Below are 24,745 nucleotides of genomic sequence, written 5' to 3'. Positions count from 1 at the left end.
ATTGCTCACATACCCACAGAGTACCATGCCATGCAGTCAGAGGGGAGGGACAATTTGCTCCCGTGCAATGCCCTGTGGAACTATTAATGTCCCCGCACTAGGGGCAGGACCCACATGTTCAGCACCTTGTCAGGCAGATCAGGGCAGCACCCTCCAGCCGCATTTAAAGCGGGAGGGGGACAATAGACTGAGGTGGGAAAGAGACAAAATCAAGGGGAAATAGCTCCTTCCTTGTAGGAAACGGCCTCCGCCAAGCCTGTAGGGGTCTCTGCAGCTGAGCCTCCCCCCACTCATTGATCCACCCTCCCCTCCCCCTCAGGCTGCCGCGGGCAGGGCGGGAGGCGGGGATAGAGAATGTACCCAGGCACCATAGAGAGTAGCCAGCAGCAGGGACGGAGCGTCGAGCTGCACGGCGGACAGGAGTGCGCTTCCCGCCGCCATCTTGACGCCGGGCACGAAGGCCCTCCCTCGGCTAGTTTCATAACACACACCCTCCGCTCTGTGGCGTCGAAAGGGGCTGGAGTTTCACCGCCAATCATTTCACGCCAGAGGGAGGAGTAGGCGGTTTCCGGCCGCACGGGCCGCTCCGCACAGTGTCGCGCTTCCCCTGCCCTCACCTAAGATGGCGACTCCCCCCTCCAACCCTCCCTCGCGCGGCGGGGGCGGAGCCGGGCCCGCCCCCTGCCTGCCTGGGTGGGAGGGGGTGTTGTGTGTGTGCGGCAGGCGCCCGCCAGCCCCGGCCGTGACTGACACTCACACGCGCCCCGGCACGCAGCGAGCCCGGAGCCCCGTTCGCAGGGCCCCGCCGACACACCGACCTCGCGGCAGCAGCGCCATGACGGCCAGGCGGGAGGTAGCGGCGGCGGCGGCCCGCGGCCCCGGCTCTGCCCGCCGGGCGCCCGGGGCCCCCCGGCTCGGAGCGGTGCTGCGGCTTCTGCTCGCGCTGACCGCGCACACGGCCCGGGCCGAACAGGAAGGTGAGAGGCGCCCCCGCGCCGGCTCCCGGGCTCCGCCGTTACCGTTTGGGGCCTGGCCGCAGAGCGGGGCCCCGATCCTGGCAGCCTGCGCCGGGCCCAGGCTGGGGAGGGTCCCCCGGGGCGGTTGCTCAGGGGTTTGCTGGGACCCGGAGCGCTCCAGCCGCGGGCGGCAGCTGAGCCGGGGAAGCGGCTCCCGTCCCCCCTAGTGCCTGGGCCGCTGCCACCCTCGGCCGGGCCCCTGTGCGGGTGGGGGTGTCCCTTCGTAGCGCCTCGCTTTTCCTCCCGGCCGCTGCCAGCTCACAGGCTGGAGCTGGTCTCCCTGCCGCCCTTCCCGGACTGTCACTGCCGGTCTGACGCGCCCCGCCTCGGCCCGGGGGTCAGGCCAGGGCCCGGGCCGGGGGTCCGGGTGGGTGGCGGGGTGAGAAGCAGGGGTCAGGGCTGGCCGTTGAGGCTTGTCCGCAAGCTTTCGGGAGGCCGTTGACATTGAGGTGAACTTGTGAATGGGCTTCACCTCGGGACTTTCCCCTGAGGCAGTGGCAGGGGGAAGCTGGTGCCGCCTGGTAAAACACCTTCACTTGCGGGCGCTTCCCCATGCTTCAGTTCGAAGGCAGCTGCCCATTATCAGACGCTTTTGCACAGATTACCCCCCCCCCCCAACTGCTCCGCTAAGAGATTGACATCCACCCGTCCCCCAGAACTTTTGGCAGGCTGAACCTAGTCACTGTGTAGGATAGAGGGTATTTTTTGTTTGAGTTTGGTGAAATTCAGGAAAAGGCTTTTAAATTTGGTGTTTTGAAAACTCCTATACCACTTTTTTTTTTTGGCTCATTTTATTTCTAATATGGGTTGACCCGAAATGCTACGTTTGTTTTGTTGGAGTTGCTGAGCTGTGCCTTCTCATATTGTGGAGAGGACTAATGGAATAGGTAAAAAGGTAGTTGTCTTTAAGTGTCTGAAAAGTAACATTTAAATATCCGTGTTACTGTTTATAGTATAAACTGACATTGTGATGGCTTAGATGCTGAAGCAGTTCCTGGGTTAAGCAAGAAGTGGAGGTACACATATTGTACAAGGGATAGGGCAGAAATATGTCAGAATAGAAGCCCAGAGAGAGGGAGACTGGTAGAGAATTGGGAAGTACAAGCAGGTCGGGGGAACCCAGACAGGTGGCCTAGAGCCATAGTCTCCAGTTTTGAAGCGAGGAGAGAGCAGCATAGGTGTTTCTGCTGGAGAAATGGGGGATGGGACCCCAGTGTCATATACACAGAGATCAGCATATGTTTAGCTACACTTCCATTTCTAATCAAAGAATCAATTCTAATAATTACCTAATCATTTGTTTTTGTAGCTTTTAAGGTGGCAGTGTTGATATGGCATGATAGTGACAGAATCACAGCAGAGAGCTGGCTGGATCCCTAGTGTTTGGGTTTAAAAAAAAAAAGTGTAAGGAATGTAACATTTGAGTGTGGGGTGTTCATAGACCCAGCAGTCATAACTATGGTGTCTTCTCAGTCATTGGGTAGTTCAAATGTAGACACTTCCAAAATGTGGTTATTTCCGTGCCCGGTGTTTGGTTATAATCATTCTGGTGTTTTTTTGCTCACCTGTATCTAGACAGCTCTTAATTGAAATAATCCCCGAATGCGATACCACTGACCTGTGCCCTAGAGTTAGTGCCACCTTAAGACCACTATTTTATGTTGACTCTTTAGGAGGGCTGATCACCCTCAGTGTTTGAGCAATTCCGTATTGACATTCTTTAAGAAATAAATGCAGTCTGAGACTCAAGACCAAAGTTTGAGCAGGTGCAATTGAGTTCTTTCAAGAAAGTAGTATAACTGCATCAATAGTTAAACTGACAAGCACGTTTAACTTATGCCTATAAATGTACCCTAGCAATACTTCAGTCATCTCCACAGAGTGAATTTGACATCCATGCTCTCTAGAAGACTCCTTTTTGTTGTTTGCTTTTTTGCATGTCGCCTGGATTGGAAGCCCTGGATAAAGTGAACAATGAAGCTTTAAGGTTTACCTACCAAGAAAAACTCCTGGATACAGGACCTCTATCATATTTATGGGAATAAGCTATACTGCTACAAACACCTTTATACAGTTATAAACAGTGTCTGTAGTATCAGGTCATACTGCTTTAACTAGATCAGTTTCTAAACAAAACTAGTTATACTGGTACAAAAATTGTGTAGCCCAGCCTTAAAGTGGATAGAAGTCCATATCCAGACTGAAACTGACTGATATCTTTCATTGTCATTACTACCCATATGGTTCTGAAGAGCATCAGGGAGACTTTTCAGAATGCTGTTAATCTTTTCTTTCTTTTTTTAAATTGTTGTTGTTTGGGGAAGTAGCAGAGGGACTGGAATTGGTCAGCTGAGTAAGAAAATACTGAATTCACTCAGTTTGAAGATTCTGTCATCAGCCATAAGGACAAAAAACTTAAATTTAACTACTCTTCTTTAAAATTTTGCAGCTATCTGTAGTTCAGGCTTTCCTTTCTTATTGTTGTGAAAGTGTCCTACTCTACTGTCAAATGGCGATTTCAAGATCATTTGATATCTTCCAGTTTTTTGGTTACTAACCAGTCAAGGTCTAAAACTTGGCAAGGCATAGAAGTGGTACTAGTCCTTGCTTTCAATATAAGTCTCTGGAATCCGTGCCTGATGGAAGTTTATCTAAGTCTGAGCCAGGCCACCTTCAGGAAGAGTTTTAATGTTGCTTTCTAGCAGTTGATTTGAAACCTCTGCCATTCAGCGTATTGACAGCCTTTTCCTCACCTTCAACTTGTACAGTTGTTTTGTATTTGTTCTCTTTGTATTCAATATATAACTTTTATACAAAAGCTGACCCTGGAAAACAACTTTCCAGAATAATGCAGCACAAAATCCCTGCTTTGCAACTGACTAATGGGCACCTGACTACTCAGTTAACTTTAGATAAGCTATTACCAGCAGGAGTGTGGGGTGGGAGGAGGTATTTTTTCATGCTTTTTGTGTGTATATAATAAGATCTTCTACACTTTCCACAGCATACATCCGATGAAGTGAGCTGTAGCTCACGAAAGCTTATGCTCAAATAAATTGGTTAGTCTCTAAGGTGCCACAAGTACTCCTTTTCTTTTAACTTCCGATAGTTGTCTTTCCTGCCATTTCATAAGACTGGAGCAGAGAGAGCATGACTGTTAGGTAGCTGACAGGTTTCAAAGTAACAGCCGTGTTAGTCTGTATTCGCAAAAAGAAAAGGAGTACTTGTGGCACCTTAGACACTAACCAATTTATTTGAGCATAAGCTTTCGTGAGGTACAGCTCACTTCATCGGACGCGTACTGTGGAAAATACAGAAGATGTTCTTATACATACAAACCATGAAAAAATGGGTGTTTACCACTACACAAGGTTTTCTCTCCCCCCCCCCCACCCCACTCTCCTGCTGGTAATAGCTTATCTAAAGTGATCGCTCTCCTTACAATGTGTATGATAATCAAGGTGGGCCATTTCCAGCACAAATCCAGGTTTTCTCTCTCCCCCCCCCTCCCGCCCCCCCCCCCACAAACCCACTCTCCTGTTGGTAATAGCTTATTTAGTCCCTGAAAGTGTATCTCTTAAAGATGCTCTTTAGTGCTCACATTGGAACAGCTTTTATTTAAACAAACCTAACAACTGACAAGTCAACATGAGCAAATAATACCTTTGCACGTTTGACTTACTCTTCTAAAGTCCTTGATATTTATCTTTGAAAGATAGCAACTGGACATAAATGGTAGTTAAGATTACCATTAAAGATAGAAAAGATGGTCTGTACTGGGACCCAGAAAATCCTCTTCTGTTTTCAGTCCTGCTGAAGACTTCCCATGTGAAGTTGGGTGACTCACCTTCTCTCTACGCTTTTGCTAACATCTATAAAAGGAGGAGAGTAATACTTCCTTACATCATAGGAGTATCAGAAACATAAATTCATTAATATTAGTGAGGTGCTCAGATACTACAGTGATGAGTACCACAGAGAAAAAGCCTCTACAATGTTTAAAAAAAATACTAAAACATTTTCATTCCTTTTTTTGTTATTTCTCGTATGCTGCTTTCAAAATTAATGTAAGGCACAATAAAATAAACTTACTTTAACACTAAAGTTGTGACCCTGATAGTCCAAAATATAATCTGGTATAGCAAACTCAACATTGAACTCAAAGGATGCTTATTCTGTTACACTGAATTAGCACACCAAAATAATAAACAACATGAGGCAAACAACTGTTAGTGAAGCAGAGTGGTACATTTTTTACCCTGTCACTGAGAAATTATAGATAATTGGAAAGCTAAGTGGTTTGTGCTACATCTTGCTGTTTTAATGTATGATGAAAGTTAAGAACTTTCAGCCAAGGAAGTTTGTCATTTCTATTTGTATCAATAAGAAAGGAATAGTAAGTGGTTAGGTCATGGTTGTCATTTATCGTTACTGGTTCTGTTAACCCATATTCTTTCGTTGTTAGCCAAATTAAATATGGTAGACAGTGTAGTCATAAGAATAGCCATACTGGGTCAGACCAATGGTCCATCTGGCCCAATATTCTGTCTCCTGACAGTGGCCAAGGCCGGGTGTTCAGAAGGAATGAACAGGTAATGATCAAGTGATCCATCCATTGTCGCCCATTCCCAGCATCTGGCAACAGTGGCTGGGGACACTTCCAAGCATGATTTTGCATACCTGCCCATCCTGGCTAATTGCCGTTGATTGACCTATCTTCCATGAACTTACCTCGTTATTTTTTGAACCCTATGATAGTCTTGCCCTTCACAACATCCTCTGGTAAAAAGTTCCACAGGTTGACTGTGTGTTGTGTGAAGGAATACTACTATTTCTTTTCTTTTTTTTTAACCTGCTGCCTATTAATTTCATTTGGTGACCCCTAGTTCTTGTGTTATGTGAAGGAGTAAATAACACTTCCTTATTTGTTTTCTCCGTACCAGTCATGATTTTACAGACCTCTGTCATATCCCCTCTTAGTCATCTCTTTTTCCAGGCTGAAAAGTCCCAGTCTTATTAATCTTTCCTCATATGGAAGCTGTTCCATATCCCTAGTCATTTCTGTTGCCCTTTTCCATACCTTTTCCAATATTCAACATAGTGTAGTGGATAGGGAGTCAAGAGCCCTGGATTCTACTCCCAGCTGACATGATGTGTAGCGTTTGGAAAGTCATTTCACTTAGATATCTATTTCTCCTTCCATCTTTTGTCTTCTATGTATAGGCCCCAAGCCTGCAATTCTTTGCATGCAGGCAGACTGCTGTGCTCATGGAGCACCATTAAAGTCAACAAATTGCAAGTTCTGGGCCTTAGGCTGTAAGTTCTTCCGGGAAGTCTTTCATTATTGTGTTTGTATAGTGCAGTGGTTCCCAAACTGGGGTTCGTGAAATGTTACAGGGGGTTCTCGGGGGGGGGGGGGGGAATTCCCTAATGGTGGACAGAGCTGTCCCTAGGCACCCCAGGCAGCACGGTGCCAGCAGCCCGGAGCCCCTGGACTTCCAAGAGCTAAGCCGATCAAAGCAAGCGTATCTATCACACCGAGGAGATTTAAACTTCAAGACTCCTTATAAGAAATGGAAAGGAAGGTGGATATTTTTTGCTGTTTTTAAAATTAAATGGACAGCTAGTATTGTTTTTAAAATTATTATGGCGAACAAGTTTAAGCTTTGTTGTAACGTGCGTTGTTTGCCTGGACTGCTCAAGACCTGAATGCTTGTGTAGGAGGAACTCTTCGAGTTGGCTTCTTAAATACCTTCATGCTGTTTCACATCTGATACTCCTTGATGAAACGTAGGAGCCTTGTCTTATAACAGGCTTATTCAAAGTGATACAAGCTATGAAAGTGAGACCTTGGAAGAGTGTTGCTGTTTTCATAATGTAATAAAAATACTGTAATGATAGATAATAATAAATTGTGTGTAATAAGCATGTCATAAACAAATTTTATATTTTCAAGATCACTGCTTTTATAATTTATACTTGGGTAAAGGAGAAAATCCCTGGAAATATTCATTTTTAGGAGGGGGTTTGGAAGACTTGACGTTTTCTGTGAAAGGGGTTCACAGGTTGTTAAAGTTTGGGAACCACTGGTATAGTGCCTAGCAAAGGTCCCAAACTGTGCTCAAGCCTGTATGTGGTGTTGTAATACAGTTAATATATATTGATGTTTTTAGTTTTAATCAACATGACATCCAAGTCATCAGTATTGCAATATTTTTGAATTATCTGCATTGAACCATTTGGATAACTTTAATTAAGGTATTGGCTGAATGCAGTACAATTTCATATAAAAGTTCATGTTGGGTATCTATTGTACAACATATTTGGCTAACTTTTAAAGTGCAGTTCTGCTTCAAAACATGACTTGGCTTTTGGTTCCATATTTGTGTTCTCTCAGTGATTCCCAGATGAGATCCACTCAGTTTACAAGTACAAAGATTACGTTTCCTACTATAAGCTCTGCAACTCAGTTTGGAATCTGAAAACGAAAGATGGGCTTTTGTGGGCCATGCATTGCAAACTGAAGGATCTGTGATTGTTGAAGTGCAAGCCAGAACAGAATCTAGCTCATTCACTTGCTTACTGGCTTTGCGGGGCTAATGGAAGTAAACAGTAGTCAAAATGTTCTTTGTTGCTTTATGTTCTTTCTTTACTATTTATCTGTGTGCTCTCCCAACTGCCCTCCCCTTCCCCATCGCTCATGCATGTATACCTCCACCCTACTCATCTTCCTTCCCAGATTATAGGGCCTGAGGCAGACACACCATGTAGAGCAGGGAAGTGTGGGAAGAAGATAAAAAGGAAAGTGAGAGAAAAAACTAATGCTGCTTAAAAACTGTTATTTCTTTCATGTACAAATTTGCCTCTCCCCTTCGCTTCAGTCCACACCACGTCTATTGGACACATCTACTCCAAATGTTTTTTTTTCCTTTGTTGTAAAATTGGATGACTTCCACTATAGCTTGTCGTATCAATGAGTCATACAATTATATTTGTGATTAGTGAGTCACAGACTGAAGAGGTTAGAAATTGCTGATCTAAGATGAAGAGTGAAGAAATTAGCTGGATACTTGATGGGCTGTATGTTCATTGGTTGCCTCAGTTTTTGGGTCCTCAGTTTGACATCGGTGTAGTACATATTAAATGGATTAAAACTGGTTAACTGATAAATCTCAAAGTAACTCTAAATGGGAATTATACAATGGGGTTGCTTCTAGTGAGGCTCTGCAGGGAATAAGGATCTGTTCTTGTTCCAGTGATATTAAATCTTCATCAGGGATTTGCAAGAAAATATAAAATAGAACAGATTGGTGGGATGGAAAATAATAACAGGTCAGTTCTACAGAGTAATCTATATTGTTTGGTAAGATAGGTTTATCAAAATGCAAGGTTATACATACGTTCATAGACTAAGGCCAGCAGAAATCTCTGTGTTCTTCAGATGCAGCAATGAATCTAAATGAATCTTTGCTAACTAAGGAATCTAACTGAGACAAAACTCCATTCCTGGGATGTGCCAGTGGTGTTTTTTGGATAGTGGAAAAAAATGTACTCCAGCAGGCACTGCTGTGAAACATTTGTGCTGCCTCCTGCCCCTCCCTGTACTTTTTCTGACCATATTGAATGCTAGGCCATAGAACGGGGTGTGGTGCTCTGCTTCCTCAGTTCTTTACAGCTGCACAGTAGATGGACCAGGGACCTCTCCTGGCTGATCCACCCAGATCCAACCCCTTTGAAGATTGTATCTCAGTTAGATACCTTAGCTGAGATTTGTTTAGATTTATTACTTTTATTCTGACATTTTGTTAGTTCATGTGGGCTCATGGATCGTAGTGAAGGGGAAGAGGCTTTGTATTCCCATACCAGGTGTCTAGTTTGCTTGGAGGCAGAATACCCTTCTTCACAGTGTGCGATCTGCAGCACCTTCTTGCAAGCTCTTGGAGTGGTGCATCAAACTGAACTCCAAGACTTGCTGCTTCAGGAGGCTATGCAAGCCCTCCAGCTCTGTAACTATTAGTTCCATGAGTACTGTTGGGCTTGCATCAGCCTTTCACTTCCTAGGGAATAAAAAGCAGCCCAAAATCCAACCTGAAGGTAGTATCCTCCTATCATGGAGTGAAAACGAAACCTCTGGTACCAAAGGATCCTAAATCATTTGATTTTAGTTCTAGACACAATGGAACCCTATATATCTTGACCTTTGTTAGAAGATCTTTATGGGTGTGCCCTTCAGATATGACAGCTTTGGTTCAGAATAAGCGTAGGTCCTGAGATATAGCTTGTGTCAGCAAAACCATGGATTGTTCTGTGTCTCTGTCCTTTAGAGTCAGTTCTGAAAACATCACTGGAACCTAGACTAAAAGTTACTGCCTCAGTGCAGGGAAAATTCCAAAGGAAGGGGTGTGCCCTTAATGTAGCAAGCATATCAGTTCCAGGTAATTTTGACTCCTCAGCATCCACTATAATGGTAGTCGCCTAGGTACTGCTCAAATCTGCCGTTAGAACTATTATCTAATTAGAGCAAAAGTTCCCAAACTGTAGTCCACAAGCTCCATTCAGGTGGTCTGTGGATAGTTCCTTCTAAGTTGCAAAAAGAAAAGGAGTACTTGTGGCACCTTAGAGACTAACCAATTTATTTGAGCATGAGCTTTCGTGAGCTACAGCTCACTTCATCGGAGCTCACGAAAGCTCATGCTCAAATAAATTGGTTAGTCTCTAAGGTGCCACAAGTACTCCTCTTCTTTTTGCGAATACAGACTAACACGGCTGTTACTCTGAATCCTTCTAAGTTGTGCACCTGGGCAGCTGCATATGAGAGAATGAAGGGCCACCCACCTAATAAGTGGAGCTGCGCAAGAGTGGCTCTACTAATTTAGGTGCCTGGACCCTGGAGAAGACGCACATGAAAGGTGAGGTGGTGGCTTTGGGAGGAATGGGGGTAAGTGGGAGGGGGCAGTGGAGTGAGAAGAGCGGGTGTGGGGAATTTGGGACATGCAGGGCTGTGGCGGCCAGAGAAAGAGGCAACTTTCCCCAGCTCCAGGGTTGCAGCTGCTGGAGGGGGACAGCCCTCCTTCCCAGTCTCAGCTCTGTGGCTGCTGTGGCAGGGGAGAGAGGGCACATCCATCGCATTAGAAAGGTAAGACTACTGTTATTAAAGTAAGAGTTGTGTGCTTTTATTTGTCGAACAAAAAAGTTAAGTTTATTTTTATATAGTGCTTTTATTCAAAGCACTTTACAATAGTTAGCTAATGATACAAACAACATTTGGAAAGATCATTAAGTGGTCCGTTGAGACCCTCAGCAATTTTCAAGTGGTCTGCCAAAAAAAAAAAAAGTTTGTGAACCACTGAGATAGAGAACTGTATATTCCCTGGGCAGAGTGATAGGGCCGCTTCCTGCTCCGACCTCCCAACTGGAAAAGAGACAGAAGATCAGAGGAAATTCAGATTTCCCCAGCCATACCACTTCCTTCCCCTAAAACACCTCATCTTTTGTCTCCCCCTTTTCCGTTTCAAGAATTCCAAGGCATTAGTTGTCCCTTTACTAACTGCCTTGGAACTGATATTGGATCTGCGATCTGTCACTGAATCAGATCACGATAAGTGGGTTAATATACCAGCTCAGTTCCCGTCAGCTGAGGTAGAAGTGGACCCAAATAAATGTTACTTAAATGCTCCATGCAGTACACACACAAGATTGTATCGTTAACCAAGTAAGTACTATGATTGGGAATGTGATACTAAATATTAGCAGATTTAGCAATTTCTTCCTTGGTACAAATCATCATCCTTACAGAAATCTAGCACCTCCTAAAGGTCAGGGAAAATCTCATGTATCATTTTAGTTTAGATTATCTGGGTATATTGAGCATTCCCAAAGATAGTAGTCCCAAAGTAGTCCCCTTCTTCGCTCAGAGAAGAGGAACCGATGGGACTCATACCAGAACGTGGATTTGAAGTCTAATGATCAAACGTCCCCCTGATGACAATGTGGGAGTCACTTCAGCATCTTCCTCACCAGAAGATGTTATTCAGTTTCATGAACTGTGGTCAGAATAGCTTCACCTTTAAAGAACACATCTGTGTCCATAGAAGAGATCTGTCTTTGAGTATTCAATATATTGGGTCCTCCTAATAGCAAGATCACTGCACTCGGTTTTAGAAGCATTATTGCAACCAACCAAAACTATTCGGGGAAATCCTGCCTCTGGTCAAGCCGTGTCAAAGAAGGCGGACAAGCTATACCAGTTACCACATAAGGGTTTTTCTTTCTGTCTTCCTGCTCCTAACTTGGTGGTTGCTGCGGCAGTTCAGAGCCCAAGTGCCTTCTGTCCCATTTAACAGAGGGTAAGAAGCTGAATACTCTGGGCAGGATGGCTTTCTCCTCAGCCTCACTAGGCATTAGGATTGCTAATTGTCAGGCTCTAAAGGTTTAGATATCAGTACCATCTCTGGGGCAAAATGGCCTTTTTTGGTAAGGATCTGCCTGAAGAGCAAAGGAAATTGGCTAAAGCCTTAATAAAAGGACAGCTAGTAGCTAAACATGGACATGGCTAGATCTACAAAGTGACTTGGGTGCCTAAATCCAACATTTAGATGGCACTGAGGTCCTCAGAACCCCCACTCAGCTGCTCCTAAATGTGTATGAATGCACATTTCTGCTGTTAGTCACCAAGGCGCCTACAGTTCTGCTGGTGAGCATGTTCACAGTTGCCTCAGTCTAGGCACCTGGGTGCCTAAGTCCCAGTAGGATCCTCAAACTAAGCATTCCCCTCCCAATCTCGCCTGCCTGTCCTAATCCAGTAGGCCTAAACCACACACTAAACTAACGGGGAAATTCAACCCTCTGCCTGATGTGGAGGAGGGGCTTGAACACAAGTCTCCATCTATCAGGAGAGCGCCCTAAGCACTGGGCTATGGGGTGTTTTGGAGTGGGGGTCTCTATCTCCTGTTGAAACTGTTCCACTGTGTCAATATGTAAATATGCATTGGAACAGGGAGACTACCCTGGGTCCCTTCCCTACCCGACCAAGTGAGTGCCATAACCGCTGGTCTATAGAGTCATTCACAGTCTCTGGCTGTATACATATTTAAATACTTGTATGTAGTGACAAAGCTTCAACAGGAGAGATTGAAAGAGAGATGTGTTCGTATCCCTTCTCCACATGAAGCAGAGAGGAGAATTGAATCCACCTCTTGTACAGCCCAGGTGAGTACCCTAACCGTTGGAGTAACAGTTATAAGAGGCATACTACCCCCCCCCCCCTTCTTCAGTGTTTCATGTGGATGGGTTGGGGGAGGATTAGCACCTAACTCTTTAAGGAATTCAGGAAAAGATTTAGAACTGTGAATTCTAAGCAGAGATTGGTGTCTCCCTCTGGCTTATATCTCGGTGCCTAACTGACTTGAAGGATAGGACTTAAGACTCACCGCCTTCTAGTCATTTTCTACTGGCTAGCTCCACGTGCAATGGACTGGCTTTTGTGGATTCAGTTTTTAAGCACCTAACTCTCCCCAAACATTGTGTTAGGGAGCCAGGTAGGTGTCAAACTTGGGGCTGTGGATTCCACTGGGTGGCAAATCACCTGAAAGCTAGATGTGGCAATGCCTAAGTTCCTTTGGTGGATCTAGCCCTTAGATCCTCATCTGATGCTTCAGACACTACAGAAACGACAGTGGTTTCAGCTATCACAGTAGGTCAAGATGCATGGCTTAGGCTACATCTACACTAGCACTTTTGTCAGTATAACTTATGTCACTAACGGGTGTGAAAAAACACACCCCTGAGCAACATAAGTTACACTGACAGAAGCAGTGGTGTAGACAGTGCTATGTTAACTGGAGACACTCTCCCGCTGACATAGCTACCGCTGCTCACTGGGCGTGGGTTTAATTATGTTGACAGAGAGCGCTCTTCGCATGAGCATAGAGTGGCTACCTGGGAGATACTACAGCTGCATTGGTGCAGCTGAGCTGCTTTAAGGTCTGTAGTATAGACATGGCCTTAGATGATCTCATCTTCCACCTGAAACCAGAGCACATGTGGAAAAACTTTCATTCATAGATGATGGCTTGCTCAGTGCAAGGACTGATAGTCCTAGAGAAGATTAGATGCTAGATGAGCAGCTAGATTGCTAGGGGATTATTAACCCTCAAGGAGACAGTTTGGAGCTCTTGTCTTTAATTATTGTAGACAGCAATACACTTCATCATCAGTTTGTATTTCATTCAGAGATGCTTTTGCACAAACAACTTCCAGTTCAACAGCAGTGGAGGCAAAAGAGCTTCAAGCAAATAAAGGACAAGTAAATCATACCCTTTTCTTCTGTGTCAGGTTTTAGACCACAGTTTTGATATGAGGTTCCGGAACTGCAAACTAATCTTAAACTATTCGCCCTCCTCCTTCCACACCTTTGAGCATCAATTTTCTCACTCCAGTAACTGTGGTTTCATCCATAAAGACAAGTGGATCCAGGAAGTAGTACATATAATTTGACACCATACCACCCCTTCCCGATCTCATCAGGAATCCACTCACAAGAACCTACTTAAAGCAGAGGTTCACTTGTTCGTAGAAGTAGGGGTCATACAGGAAGTTCTAAGGGAATTCAGGGGAAAGGGATTCTTTGGAATCAGAAATTATCTGAAAGCATCTTCAACCTGAGAGCGCATATCTCCTTCGTGAAAAAGTTCAAATTGTGCATGCTGACTCTACCATTAATAATTCCCTCCCTACCCACCCAAGTTTGTTTTGAGCTTTCTGTTTGAAAAAGGATGCGTATTTTCCACATCTTTCTGGCTTTCACATTGCAAATACCTTCGTTTCTTTGTGGGGGGGAATGGGGAGGGAGGAAGATCACTGTCCGTATAGAATCCTTACATTTGACCCTTTTATCACCCCTTGTATGTTTACAAAATACTTAATTGTGGTGGCAGCACATCTAAGAGAGGGTGTACATGTATCCCTTAGTTATGTGACACACACATTAAGGGATCATAAGAGAGCTTGTCCAGTGATACGACTTGCACCTGCTTCCATTGGGAGAAACTGGGACTTAGAATAAATTGGGGGAAAAAATCATGCTTCCTACTCAAAGAATTCCCTTCATTAGGGAAGATCTGAATTCACAAGCAGGCAGAGCCTTCCTACCAGAAGAAAGATTCCTGAAAATTCAGTTAGCTATACTCAGGCATCAAGACTTCTTACCAGATAGTAATGTTGTTCTTCAGACTGGTGGGGCTCACAATCTCAGTTACACTTACAAATCCCATCTATGCTTGTCTCAAGATGAGAGTTCTGTAGCAATGGTTAGCAAAACATGATCTCTAAAGCTCAGACAACATGTTCTCAAAGTTGACTCCCCCAAGAGAAGGGTTGCAGTGTCCTGAAAGAGAGAGAGAGAGCATCAATCCCCTGTTTTATCTACAGGTATCGCCTTCAGAGCCTCCAACTTTGGGAGGAGAGCCTATTTCAACAAATTACTAATTCATTGTCATCGGGCTGTGTGGGGAAAAAATACATACTAATAATGAGGGCAATTTACTGCGCTCTCAAAGTTTTCCTTCCTTACTTGTAAACAAGTAGAGGAGGTCATTCCACTCAGCTGTGCAGAGAAGCTGTAGCGCCGTGGAATTGGTGTATCATCACACTTTACCACATAGCTCTACATCAGGTGGGCAAAAGCAACAACCTGGCAGGTCAAATGAGCTGGAGCAGACGAGAACAGCATGAATGGTCTGTAAACACACCACCAGATGACATCTTTGCATGTCTGTGGGTTATCTGTAAATAGATCTGTTTGCAGCAAAGCACAATGCCAAGTGCCCAGTGTTCTGCTTGAGAGCAGGAGAGCATTCCTTTTAGGATGCATTTCTACTCAACTGGTTTCCTCTCATCCAAAAAGTAACACAGAAGATAAAGCAAGACACAGTCAATAATAATATGGTTATGACAGTGGTTTCCAGGCTTCCTTCATCTCTCCAGAGGAGTATATTTATTTATTTTATTTACTTGTATTACTGTAGCACCTAGGAGCCCCAGTCATGAACCAGGACCTCATTGTTCTAGGTGCTGTACAAACACAGAACAAAAAGACTGTCTTTTCTCCCTATCACCTGTTGTCTCAGAACAGCCAGATTTATCACTGCAATCTTCCATTCAGTACACCTGATAGCATGGGCCATAGGACCTCTCTAGATCTGTTAGTTCGGTTGCCACGTCTTGATATATTTCCTGAAACAATCAACTCACAAAGTCTACGACTTCAAGTGAAAAAGGCTTACAGTTTGGGCATCCAATAACATAGTCCCAGCTTCAGCTCCAATCCAGTCTCTGTGGGCGTTGCTTGGAACTTTCTGATATCTGCTTATTGTCTGTGAAAATTCATTTAGCTGTCATATGTGCTTACCACATACTCATTGATAACAGAACTGTATTTACTCATGGCACAGTAAAGAGATTTATGAAAGGTCTAGTAAGCATCTATCCTCTAGTCAAAGGTTCAGCTCCATCATGGGAACTTAATTTAGTGCTTACTCAATTTATGGAGCTGCCCTTTGAGCCTCTGAATGTTCACTGTTTGTCTATCAATCAAAACAGCATTTATAATAGCCATAGCATCTGCTAGAAGAGTACGCAAACTGCATGCTGATGACTGATGTGACCTTCACAGTTTTCCGCAAAGCCAAAGTTGTTCTCCATCCCCACCCTAAATTCTTTCCTAAAGTAATAATTGATTTCCATCTCAGCCAATCATTTATCTAACAATATTCCCTCCCAAACATCATGTAAACATCCACATACCAGATACTAAAAGCTTTCTACCTAAATAGAATCAAAGCATTTTAAAAAGTCACAAAATTTTATGCACAAAATAAAAGGCAGACCATTTCTTCAAAAACTATCTAAGTGGGTTATGCTGTGCATTGAACAGAGCTACAAATTGGCCTCTGTTCCTCTCCCTTTCCAGATAGGGATTAGAGCCCATTCCACAAGGGAAAAAATGGCCTCTGTGACATGGCTTAGGCATATTCCTATTGTGGAAATCTGCAGAGCTACGGGATGGAGCTCTAGCCATGTGTTTACAAAATGCTATGCACTAGACCAGAGATTGGCAACCTTTGGCCCGCGGCCCGCCAGGGTAAGCCCCGTGGCGGGCCGGGCCGGTTTGTTTACCTGCCACGTCTGCGGTTCGCCGCTCCAAGCCAACAGGGGCTGCGGGAAGCGGTAGCCAGCACATCCCTCAGCCTGTGTCACTTCCCGGAGCCCCCATTGCCCTGGAGCGGCGAACCGCAGCCAGGGGAGCTGCGATCAGCCGAATCTGCGGACGCGGCAGGTAAACAAACCGGCCCAGCCTGCCAGGGGGCTTACCCTGGCGGGCTGCGGGCCAAAGGTTGCCAATCTCTGCAGCAGACCTAGCATTCTGATCAGATGTTCTGTTTAGTAGAGCATTACTTCTGTCATTGTTTATTTAGAACTCCTTGTCTCTACCTTCCTTGCATGACAGTACTGTTGATCAAACTGTCCCATAAGTGGAAATGTACAGAGGCCACTTGAAGAAGAAATGAAGATTATTCACCTGTAACTGGACTTCTTTGAGATGGACTTTGCATATTCACACTTCCTGCCTACCTTCTCCTCTTCCTCAGAGTCCTAATTATAGTCTTGGATCTGAGAAGGTGATGATAGGAGCAGAGGTGACTGGAGTACCTTGCCTTCAGTGTTTAGGAACAGTGAAGGAAGGTGCACAAGTGTGCTCCAGTGGGCACCTCTACAAAACATTCCAGGTCCCAGGCTCCATTGCAGGTGCATCCAATAAGTAGGAATGTGCAGAGACCACTTGAAGAACTCCAGTTACAGTTGAGTAACCTTCATTTAATCTAGCCTGACCACCTGCCTAACATAGGAGGCCGTGGAATTTCACCAAGTGAAATGGTGTTGGTGAAACGATTACTGTGTCCAGTTTTGGTATCAACACTTGAATTTTTTTTTTCCCCAATTGGAAAGAATTCAGAAAAGAGATGCAAGAATGATTTTGTGTTCTGAAAAACTAGTCTTTTAGGGAGACTTAAGATACATAGATCTTATCTAAGATGGTTGAGAAGTGATTTCATCATGATCTAGAAGTACCTACCTAGGGAAGAGATTTCTGATAGAGGGCTCTTTAATCGGACAAAGGCATAGGAAAATCCGATGACTGGAAACCAAAACTAGACCAATTCAGACTGGAAAAAAGGTGCATGTTTTGAACCATGAGGTTAATTAATCTTTGGAACAATTTAGTAAAGGATGCAGGGAATTCTTTCACTTGAAACCTCTAAATACAGATTAAACCAATTTCTAAAAGGTGCTTTAGTTCAGACAGAAGTTATGGTCTTGACACAGTAATTACATGGCCTTTGTTATGTAGGAGGTCAGACTGGATGATGATGATAGTTGCGTCTCATTTTAAAGTTTTACTCTATAAAAGGGTCTGATTTTTTGGGAAGGTGTTGTACATCCACCTTTGAGAATCTGTCTACTTTAAGGTTTCTCAGGCAGATGGACTCAATTTGAATTCTTTTCAGTTAAACACATTGGAACTTCCAAATATATATTGTGCTCTCTTAACTAATATTTGTGGTTTGTTCTTTTCCAAAAGCCTATGATGATCTCTCCTTTTGTATGCTTCCTCTTGTTTTGCCCTCATCACTTTTTCTGTTCTTGTACTCCCCCATGCGCTCTCTTCTCTGATCTTATTACATGTTTCAGCCCGCCTCTTCCTACTCATCTGTGCTTCCATGGTACAAGGTATTTAGTCACTTTGCTAAACAATATCTAGGTAATATTAATGCACTTTCCAAAAGGAAGGCTTTTTCTGCTTTATTTCTGCCCCATCCCCTGCTCTGCCTCTTCTCCCGGAGACCTTACCCCCCCATTGCTCACTCTGCCCCCCTCTCGCGGGACTCACCTGCCGCCTGCAGAGCCAGGCCGGGAGGAGCTGGTGTGGAGCCTTCCCGCCTGCCCAGTTAGGACACAGCGGTCAGGCTCTGACTTAAAAAAGGAGAGGGGGTCTGGGGGCAATTGAGGCACAGTGGGGAGGTCAGTCCCTGAAGCGAGGGGCCAGGAGGAATTGGGGAAAGGTCAGAATATGGAGCGAGGGGCAGTGGTGGCACTGGTACCTACCTCTCCACCGGAGGCTGGAGCTTTGTGTCTGGGAGCTAGTTCTCTGTCAACTACTGACCAGCTCCTCCAGGTAGCAGCTGCTGCTCTTCCCTCTTGGTGGGGAGGCTGATTGCAGTTACTCTGGTAACCAACTTTTAGTGTGCGGGCAGTACTGACTGGAAACCGCCAGTTTCCCTTTCGGACTGGACTTTCTGGTTGAAAACCAGACACCTGGCAACCCTAACTGGGGAGGATGGGGCAAAGGACAGTGACAGCTTGGAGTGACTGTTGCTTTGCCCCTTTCACTGTTAAGTGATACGTTGTGAGTAACTCTGTTTCGACATTAGTTCCAATCAGTTATAACTGTGCAAATGAAAACAGTAGATTGGCAGAGGTATAACTGAAGGCCTAGTTTAGGTTACTGAGCCTTACTACTGGTGGTGATGCATAAAAAGTAAAAAAAACTAGAGCCCTGTGCTGATACAGAAGGTTATATCTACAGAGCTGCAGGGCTCTAGTGACAACAAGTGAGACCAACAGGGTAACAGTCAGTGACCAGGCCAGGAACCACAGCGGTGAAAGCAGCAGCATGTCGGGCTGCTGCTCGCAGAAGCCAGCGCCCAGCCTGTGCAGCTCCTCCGGTGTGGCTGTGCTGCCCCCAGCCCTGCCTACTGGGACAGGCACCAGGCTCACTGGCAGCTGTCCCTGGTCACACTAGTGTGTGCATGCGACTTGCACACTCCCGGACAAGAGTCCCATCAATGTTGTACATTTGAATTCTCATCGGCATTAGGGGTCATCTGTGCATTGGAACAAAAGATCATCTAAGTATGGGTAAAAAGAAAGAGTACTTGTGGCACCTTAGAGACTAACAAATTTATAAGTACTCCTTTTCTTTTTGCAGATACAGACTAACACGGCTGCTACTCTGAAACCTCTAAGTATGGGTAACAGTCAGTGAGAGCACTTAATCTCTTTCTACTAGTAGGCATACATAGTTCCTTGCAAACTCTTTTTTTGCCCAGCACATCATGTTAGTGGAATTTCTTGCTCTCTTTGAAGAGAAACCTTGGTACGCTTTTTCTAGCTCTTAAAAAGTGACAGGTGCCCCTAGAGTAGGGTCTGTTTGAACAGGGCCTGAGGCTGACTCACTTCCATTCCCCCAGGCTAGGTTAAAGTGCTCTTGTCCATCTCCTGTATGAATCAGGAGTGTGTTGGCACCTTCTGTTTATGGCTGGCTTTCAAAAACAGGACTTTACTAATAGAACTACTAAAGCAAACCCTGATGCAAAGCTAAACTAAAAGTGGATGAGACAAGTGGACAAAATCCATGTCCAGCTACAGGAAAAAGAAATCATGTAACAACTCCCAGAAAGCATTCACTGAAGTAAAGAGCTACTGTATAAAAAGGAATAGCAAAAGGTGTCTGTCCTGCTTTGTCTCAATGTTTTTCTGTCTTGAGTTTCAAAACTAGTATGTACAAATTGTGATAAGACTACCACAAAACAAATGCATTGTTCTTAGTTATTCAACAAAAGTTACTTTGTTTCCAGTTTAGCTTAATCTGTTTATATATTTATTTTTAAAAACCTAGTTGGTACACTTTTAGCCTTGTATAAAATCTCTACTTCAGTTGTAGATGGTTTAATTGTCACTGAGTATTTTCCACACAAGTGTTAGCCCTTTGCTGGAGAAGGGAGGGCAGGAAGGGGAGGGGGTGTTTAAGGTCATGGGGAAGTGAAAAGAGCAAATGAAAGTTCTATATGACATGAGTTTTTGGTCTCAGTCCAGTTCCCCGTGGATGTTTTGCAGGTGGTCTGTGATGCTCTCTTAATGTATATTTATAACTTTGGCCATGATGGTTCCATCTAGACTCCCTTTAGAGAAGATTTTGTTTTATCTGTGCACAGACCCCTGCAAAGGAAGAAAACCGGTCATCTGGCTACAAAATCAGCAAGAGCACCTCGTTTGAAAGGGACAGCTGGCTGGTCCTTTTCTGCCCCTAGAGCACTGTGAGGTGATGTAGGGGCAGAGTGATGTTCTGAATTCTCAACCCAAAATATTATGTCTTAGGAGACAGATAAAAGTTCAGGCTGGTTTTTGTGTTACTTGAATCAGTTGGTTCATCTCTAATGAGAGTAGGCCTTTTTTGAACAGCTTGCAGCAATCAGCTGCCTAATTTGTCTGTGTGTCTTGTGCCAGAATAAGCTTCTGTTCTCCAATGAAACTGTTGAAAAGTGGTTTTTACTGAAAGCATACAACTTTCAACACTATTTTCTGTTCTTGGAATTTCTAAGTTTTTTATGAAAAGTTTCACAGAGTGAGCATGGCAGTCATATATCCTATGTATATGTTTCATGGCATGCTGTCCATTTCTCCCAAGTGCAAACTCCTCTCTTGTTTTCCTTCTCCTTCGTATCACTGCATATATTAGACACCTATTAAGACACATTACTTTTTCCCTTCAAGTATTCCACATGCTGCTCAATTTCCTTCTCGTAGGTTATCCATCATCCTATTAGTAATGTCTGTTCTATTGGGTGGACTATGGACTATAACTTTGTTCAAAAATCTCAGTGTTTCATTTGAGCAAGATCAAAGTGTACTTTATAGCTCATCTGAACCAAATAAGTTGTTTTTTAAAAAAAATCTATGGTGTTTTTTTTCAAATCGAGTGGTCTCAATTTTTATATTTGCTGGGGGAAAGATTGGGAAGACTAATGTAGTCTGTTTTTGTGTCAGGTATTGTCAAGGCTATAAAACTTACTCATCCAGTTCTAGTTATACTAACATACTAATGTGTGCGAATGCATGCTATGAATCTTGATATAATGACAAGTACATAGCTATACAATGAATGACATTATTGAGCATATTGTGATTGGCTCATGGTTATAATTAGCTCGCAGTGAGCTTAGTCATAGAGAATGGGTTGGAAAATTTAATTTAAAAATTAATGTAGAGTACAAAAGATTTTTTTTTTCTTTTTCATTGGCTTTTACCCATTTTGGTAAGTTAGGCATCACACTTCCAAAGTGACAAATTTGGAGATAATTCAGAGAACAGATGGTAACAAGTTTCATAAATAAGACTCATAAGGGAAAGGTTTAGAATTGGGAATGTAGTCATTCTAAAGAAAAGACTGAGGGGAGACACTCACTGATTTTATAAATATATAAAGAAATATTTTAAAAAGAACACTGAGCAATTCTTCTCCCTAACATAAAAATAAAAGGTGGAACTAACATGATGCCTGCCTACCATTACTTTAATTACTCTGCTTGTATTTACTACATCTCTTTTTGTCATCCTTTGCCTCATGTATTTAGATCATGGAGATCAAAAACCAAAGTTAATTGCAAAAAGAAAAGAAGGACTTGTGGCACCTTAGAGACTAACCAATTTATTTGAGCATAAGCTTTCGTGAGCTACAGCTCACTTCATCGGATGCATTCAGTGGAATTCAGGTTTTCCACTGAATGCATCCGATGAAGTGAGCTGTAGCTCATGAAACTTATGCTCAAATAAATTTGTTAGTCTCTAAGGTGCCACAAGTCCTCCTTTTCTTTTTGCGAATACAGACTAACACGGCTGCTACTCTGAAACCTAAACTAAATTGCTGTCTTTAGGCACCAGGAGGCATGATACATTTTAGAGGTGTTGGGCTGAATACAAACTTATTCAGTTTAGTATATTGGTTGTACAGTACAACTTTATAACTTTCTGGTGTTGGTTAGGAAGCTATGGTGCTAAGTGCTACCTTGTTTTGGAGGTTTTTTTTTTTTTCCAAATTAACCCTTCTTCTGGTTTTCTGATGGATTATAGATCTGTATTTGTGTCCCAGGCCCAAGCATATTATGTGTTTTGTATGGGGCTGTCATAAATATAAAGGGAAGGGTAAACACCTTTAAATCCCTGCTGGCCAGAGGGAAAACCCTTTCACCTGTAAAGGGTTAAGAAGCTAAGACAACCTTGCTGGCACCTGACCAAAATGACCAATGAGGAGACCAGATACTTTCAAAGCTGGAGTGCCTGGAGGAAACCAAGGGTTCTCTCTGTCTGTGCTGTCTTTTGCCGGGACCAGAGGAGGAATGCAGGTCAGAACTCCTGTAAAGGGTTAATAAGCAATCTAGTTAGATATGTGTTAGATTCTGTTTTGTTTAAATGGCTGATGAAATAAATTGTGCTGAATGGAATGTATATTCCTGTTTCTGTGTCTTTTTGTAACTTAGGGTTTTGCCAAGAGGGATTGTCTATTTTGAATCTGATTACCCTGTAAGGTATTTACCATCCTGATTTTACAGAGGTGATTCTGTTACTTTTTCTTTAATTAAAATTCTTCTTTTAAGAACCTGATTGCTTTTTCATTATTCTTACGATCCAAGGGTTTGGGTCTGTGTTCACCTATGCAAATTGGTGAGGATTTTTTGTCAAGCCTTCCCCAGGAAAGGGGGTGTAGGGCTTGGGGGGATTTTGGGGGGAAAGAAGTTTCCAAGTGGGCTCTTTCCCTGTTATATTTGTTAGATGCTTGATGGTGGCAGAAATAAAGTCCAGGGACAAAAAGTAAAATAGTTTGTACCTTGGGGAAGTTTTAACCTAAGCTGGTAAAAATAAGCTTAGGGGTTTTTCATGCAGGTCCCCACATCTGTACCCTAGAGTTCAGAGTGGGGAAGGAACCTTGACAGGGGCTGAAGACTATCTGTATTTGGTAAATGGTATTTCCTTACTAGGGAATGAGAGAGAGAAATATATTCACATGCATATTTGTATTAACTCCTACACATTTGATTTAGGGCAGGAAACAAGAGGTTGGTTGGTGGTGTTGGATAGTGCGGCCTGTAGCTGTATCAACCTGAAGGATGGTGGCATAGGCAAGAAATTACTTGTTTTTACCGTACTTCAAAGTAAGCTAGGACCTTACAATTAAAAAACACCAGGGTTCTTGACCCAAAGAGTTTACTGTCTAAACATGCGACATGACAAGGGAAGATCAAACAAGAGGGAAGTAAAAGGAATGACTTTCTGACTATCTACATCCTTTTACGGGCCTAATCACTGTAATATTGCAGTGTCTGGCAATTGTCACCAAATGAGTGTCTGATGGTTCAGCATGTCATGTTTAACATTTGTTTTTAAAGTTTTACACTTCAGAAATGACTGTTCCAAGTTGTGGAATTTAAATAATCACATGCAACAGCATATTTGCCAAACTAACTTGATGAGCTTTCTTACTTCAATATTATTTACTGAACAGAAATTCATGTCTCATTACTTAAGTGTTCATAAAGCAGCTTTTAGTATAAAAACATTGGATCAAAATTATGCAGTCCAACTGAATGTTAAATCACACCTTGTGCAAATATGTCTTTGCTCTGACAGATATTATGTATATTTAACAACTGTTAGACTACTAGATTTGTTTTCAAATGTTTAGAGATTTATTAAGATGTTTATGTATGCATAACATTTTTCCTGTGTTTTCTCTTTTGCCTTTTCCAGTAACATCACAATCAGTTGCTATGAGTGATTGTGGATTATTTCAGTTTCTCTGCGAAAGGATTGTTGGGACAGTAGAAAGTTAACTTAGAAGAAAGATATTTGAGTGACCTGAGGTGTATGAATATTAAGGAAGACAAAAAAAAGTTGCTTAATAGGAAAGCTGTCTTAAACGAAGAATTTAAGTTTTTGAGGTTGCATCTTGAAGCATATCACTGAATGGCCAGCATATATGGGCTACAATACTTTTACTAGCTACTATTGCTTATGACATCACTTCTGTCAGTGATGTGCAGTTATCTACTTTACAGGAGACTTCCCCTGGCTAGACTAAAAATGGGCAAGCTGTCTGTAAAGGAAATTTTAAAATACAACTTCCCAAGACTCCTCATCTGAATTTAGTGAGTTCAATCAGAGTGGGAGTCTGAGAAGTTACATGCAACGCAAATTTAATGTTGTTAAGCTGCAGTTATTCACTCAAGTTTTGCTTTGCTTTTATGAAAATGGAAACAAAGGTTTGAGAGTCAGTGAGTATGTCACCTAAAATAAAAGGTTTAACCACAGAAGCTTAACCACAGGCTGACTTGGGAGCCACCGCTGCTGTGAAGCACCGCTGCACAGTTTGGCTGCTGGCCGTGACTTCGCCTAGCTCTAACTGTCACTTGCTCTCTGAAAACATGTCTTGTGAAGTGATATAATGATGAAGGGCACTTTTATTTAAAATAATCACTCACTTAAACATAAAGCAGCAGATGTTGCAGAAGGTTTAAGATATATGAAATACAAAAATGACTTAGAGAGTGGCTGAGGAAGCTTGTGGGTTTTAAAGGAGAGCTGCCTGTACTCAAGCTGCTTGGTCGTAGGACACTCTGACATAGTTATAGAGTGTGAGCTGCTGTGTGTTAAGTTACAGTAGTGACTTTTGGAAAAGTATCATAGAATCATAGAATATCAGGGTTGGAAGGGACCTCAGGAGGTCATCTAGTCCAACCCCCTGCTCAAAGCAGGACCAGTCCCCAATTAAATCATCCCAGCCAGGGCTCTGTCAAGCCTGACCTTAAAAACATCTAAGGAAGGAGATTCTACCACCT

The 24,745-nt window shown here is 43.3% G+C and overlaps 1 protein-coding gene across 2 annotated transcripts in view; it reads left to right on the top strand.

Annotated features, from left to right (window-relative positions):
- The first annotated feature begins 725 nt into the window (after positions 1-725).
- The window catches only part of TMEM131 (transmembrane protein 131), a 183,903-nt gene continuing 159,883 nt past the window's right edge, over positions 726-24,745 (top strand). The window contains exon 1 of one of the 2 annotated variants that reach the window (XM_077814779.1): positions 726-977. In XM_077814779.1, coding sequence (XP_077670905.1) covers positions 836-977 — 142 coding nt within the window. In that variant the 5' untranslated portion in view covers positions 726-835. The remainder of the gene's footprint in view (positions 978-24,745) is intronic. The other variant, XM_077814774.1, reaches the window with a different exon arrangement.

This window comes from Eretmochelys imbricata, chromosome 1, assembly GCF_965152235.1.
Source record: "Eretmochelys imbricata isolate rEreImb1 chromosome 1, rEreImb1.hap1, whole genome shotgun sequence".
NCBI classification, from domain to species: Eukaryota; Metazoa; Chordata; order Testudines; family Cheloniidae; genus Eretmochelys; species Eretmochelys imbricata.
The sequence above is the reverse complement of the archived record's forward strand: the minus strand, read 5'-3'. Positions and strand labels throughout refer to the sequence as shown.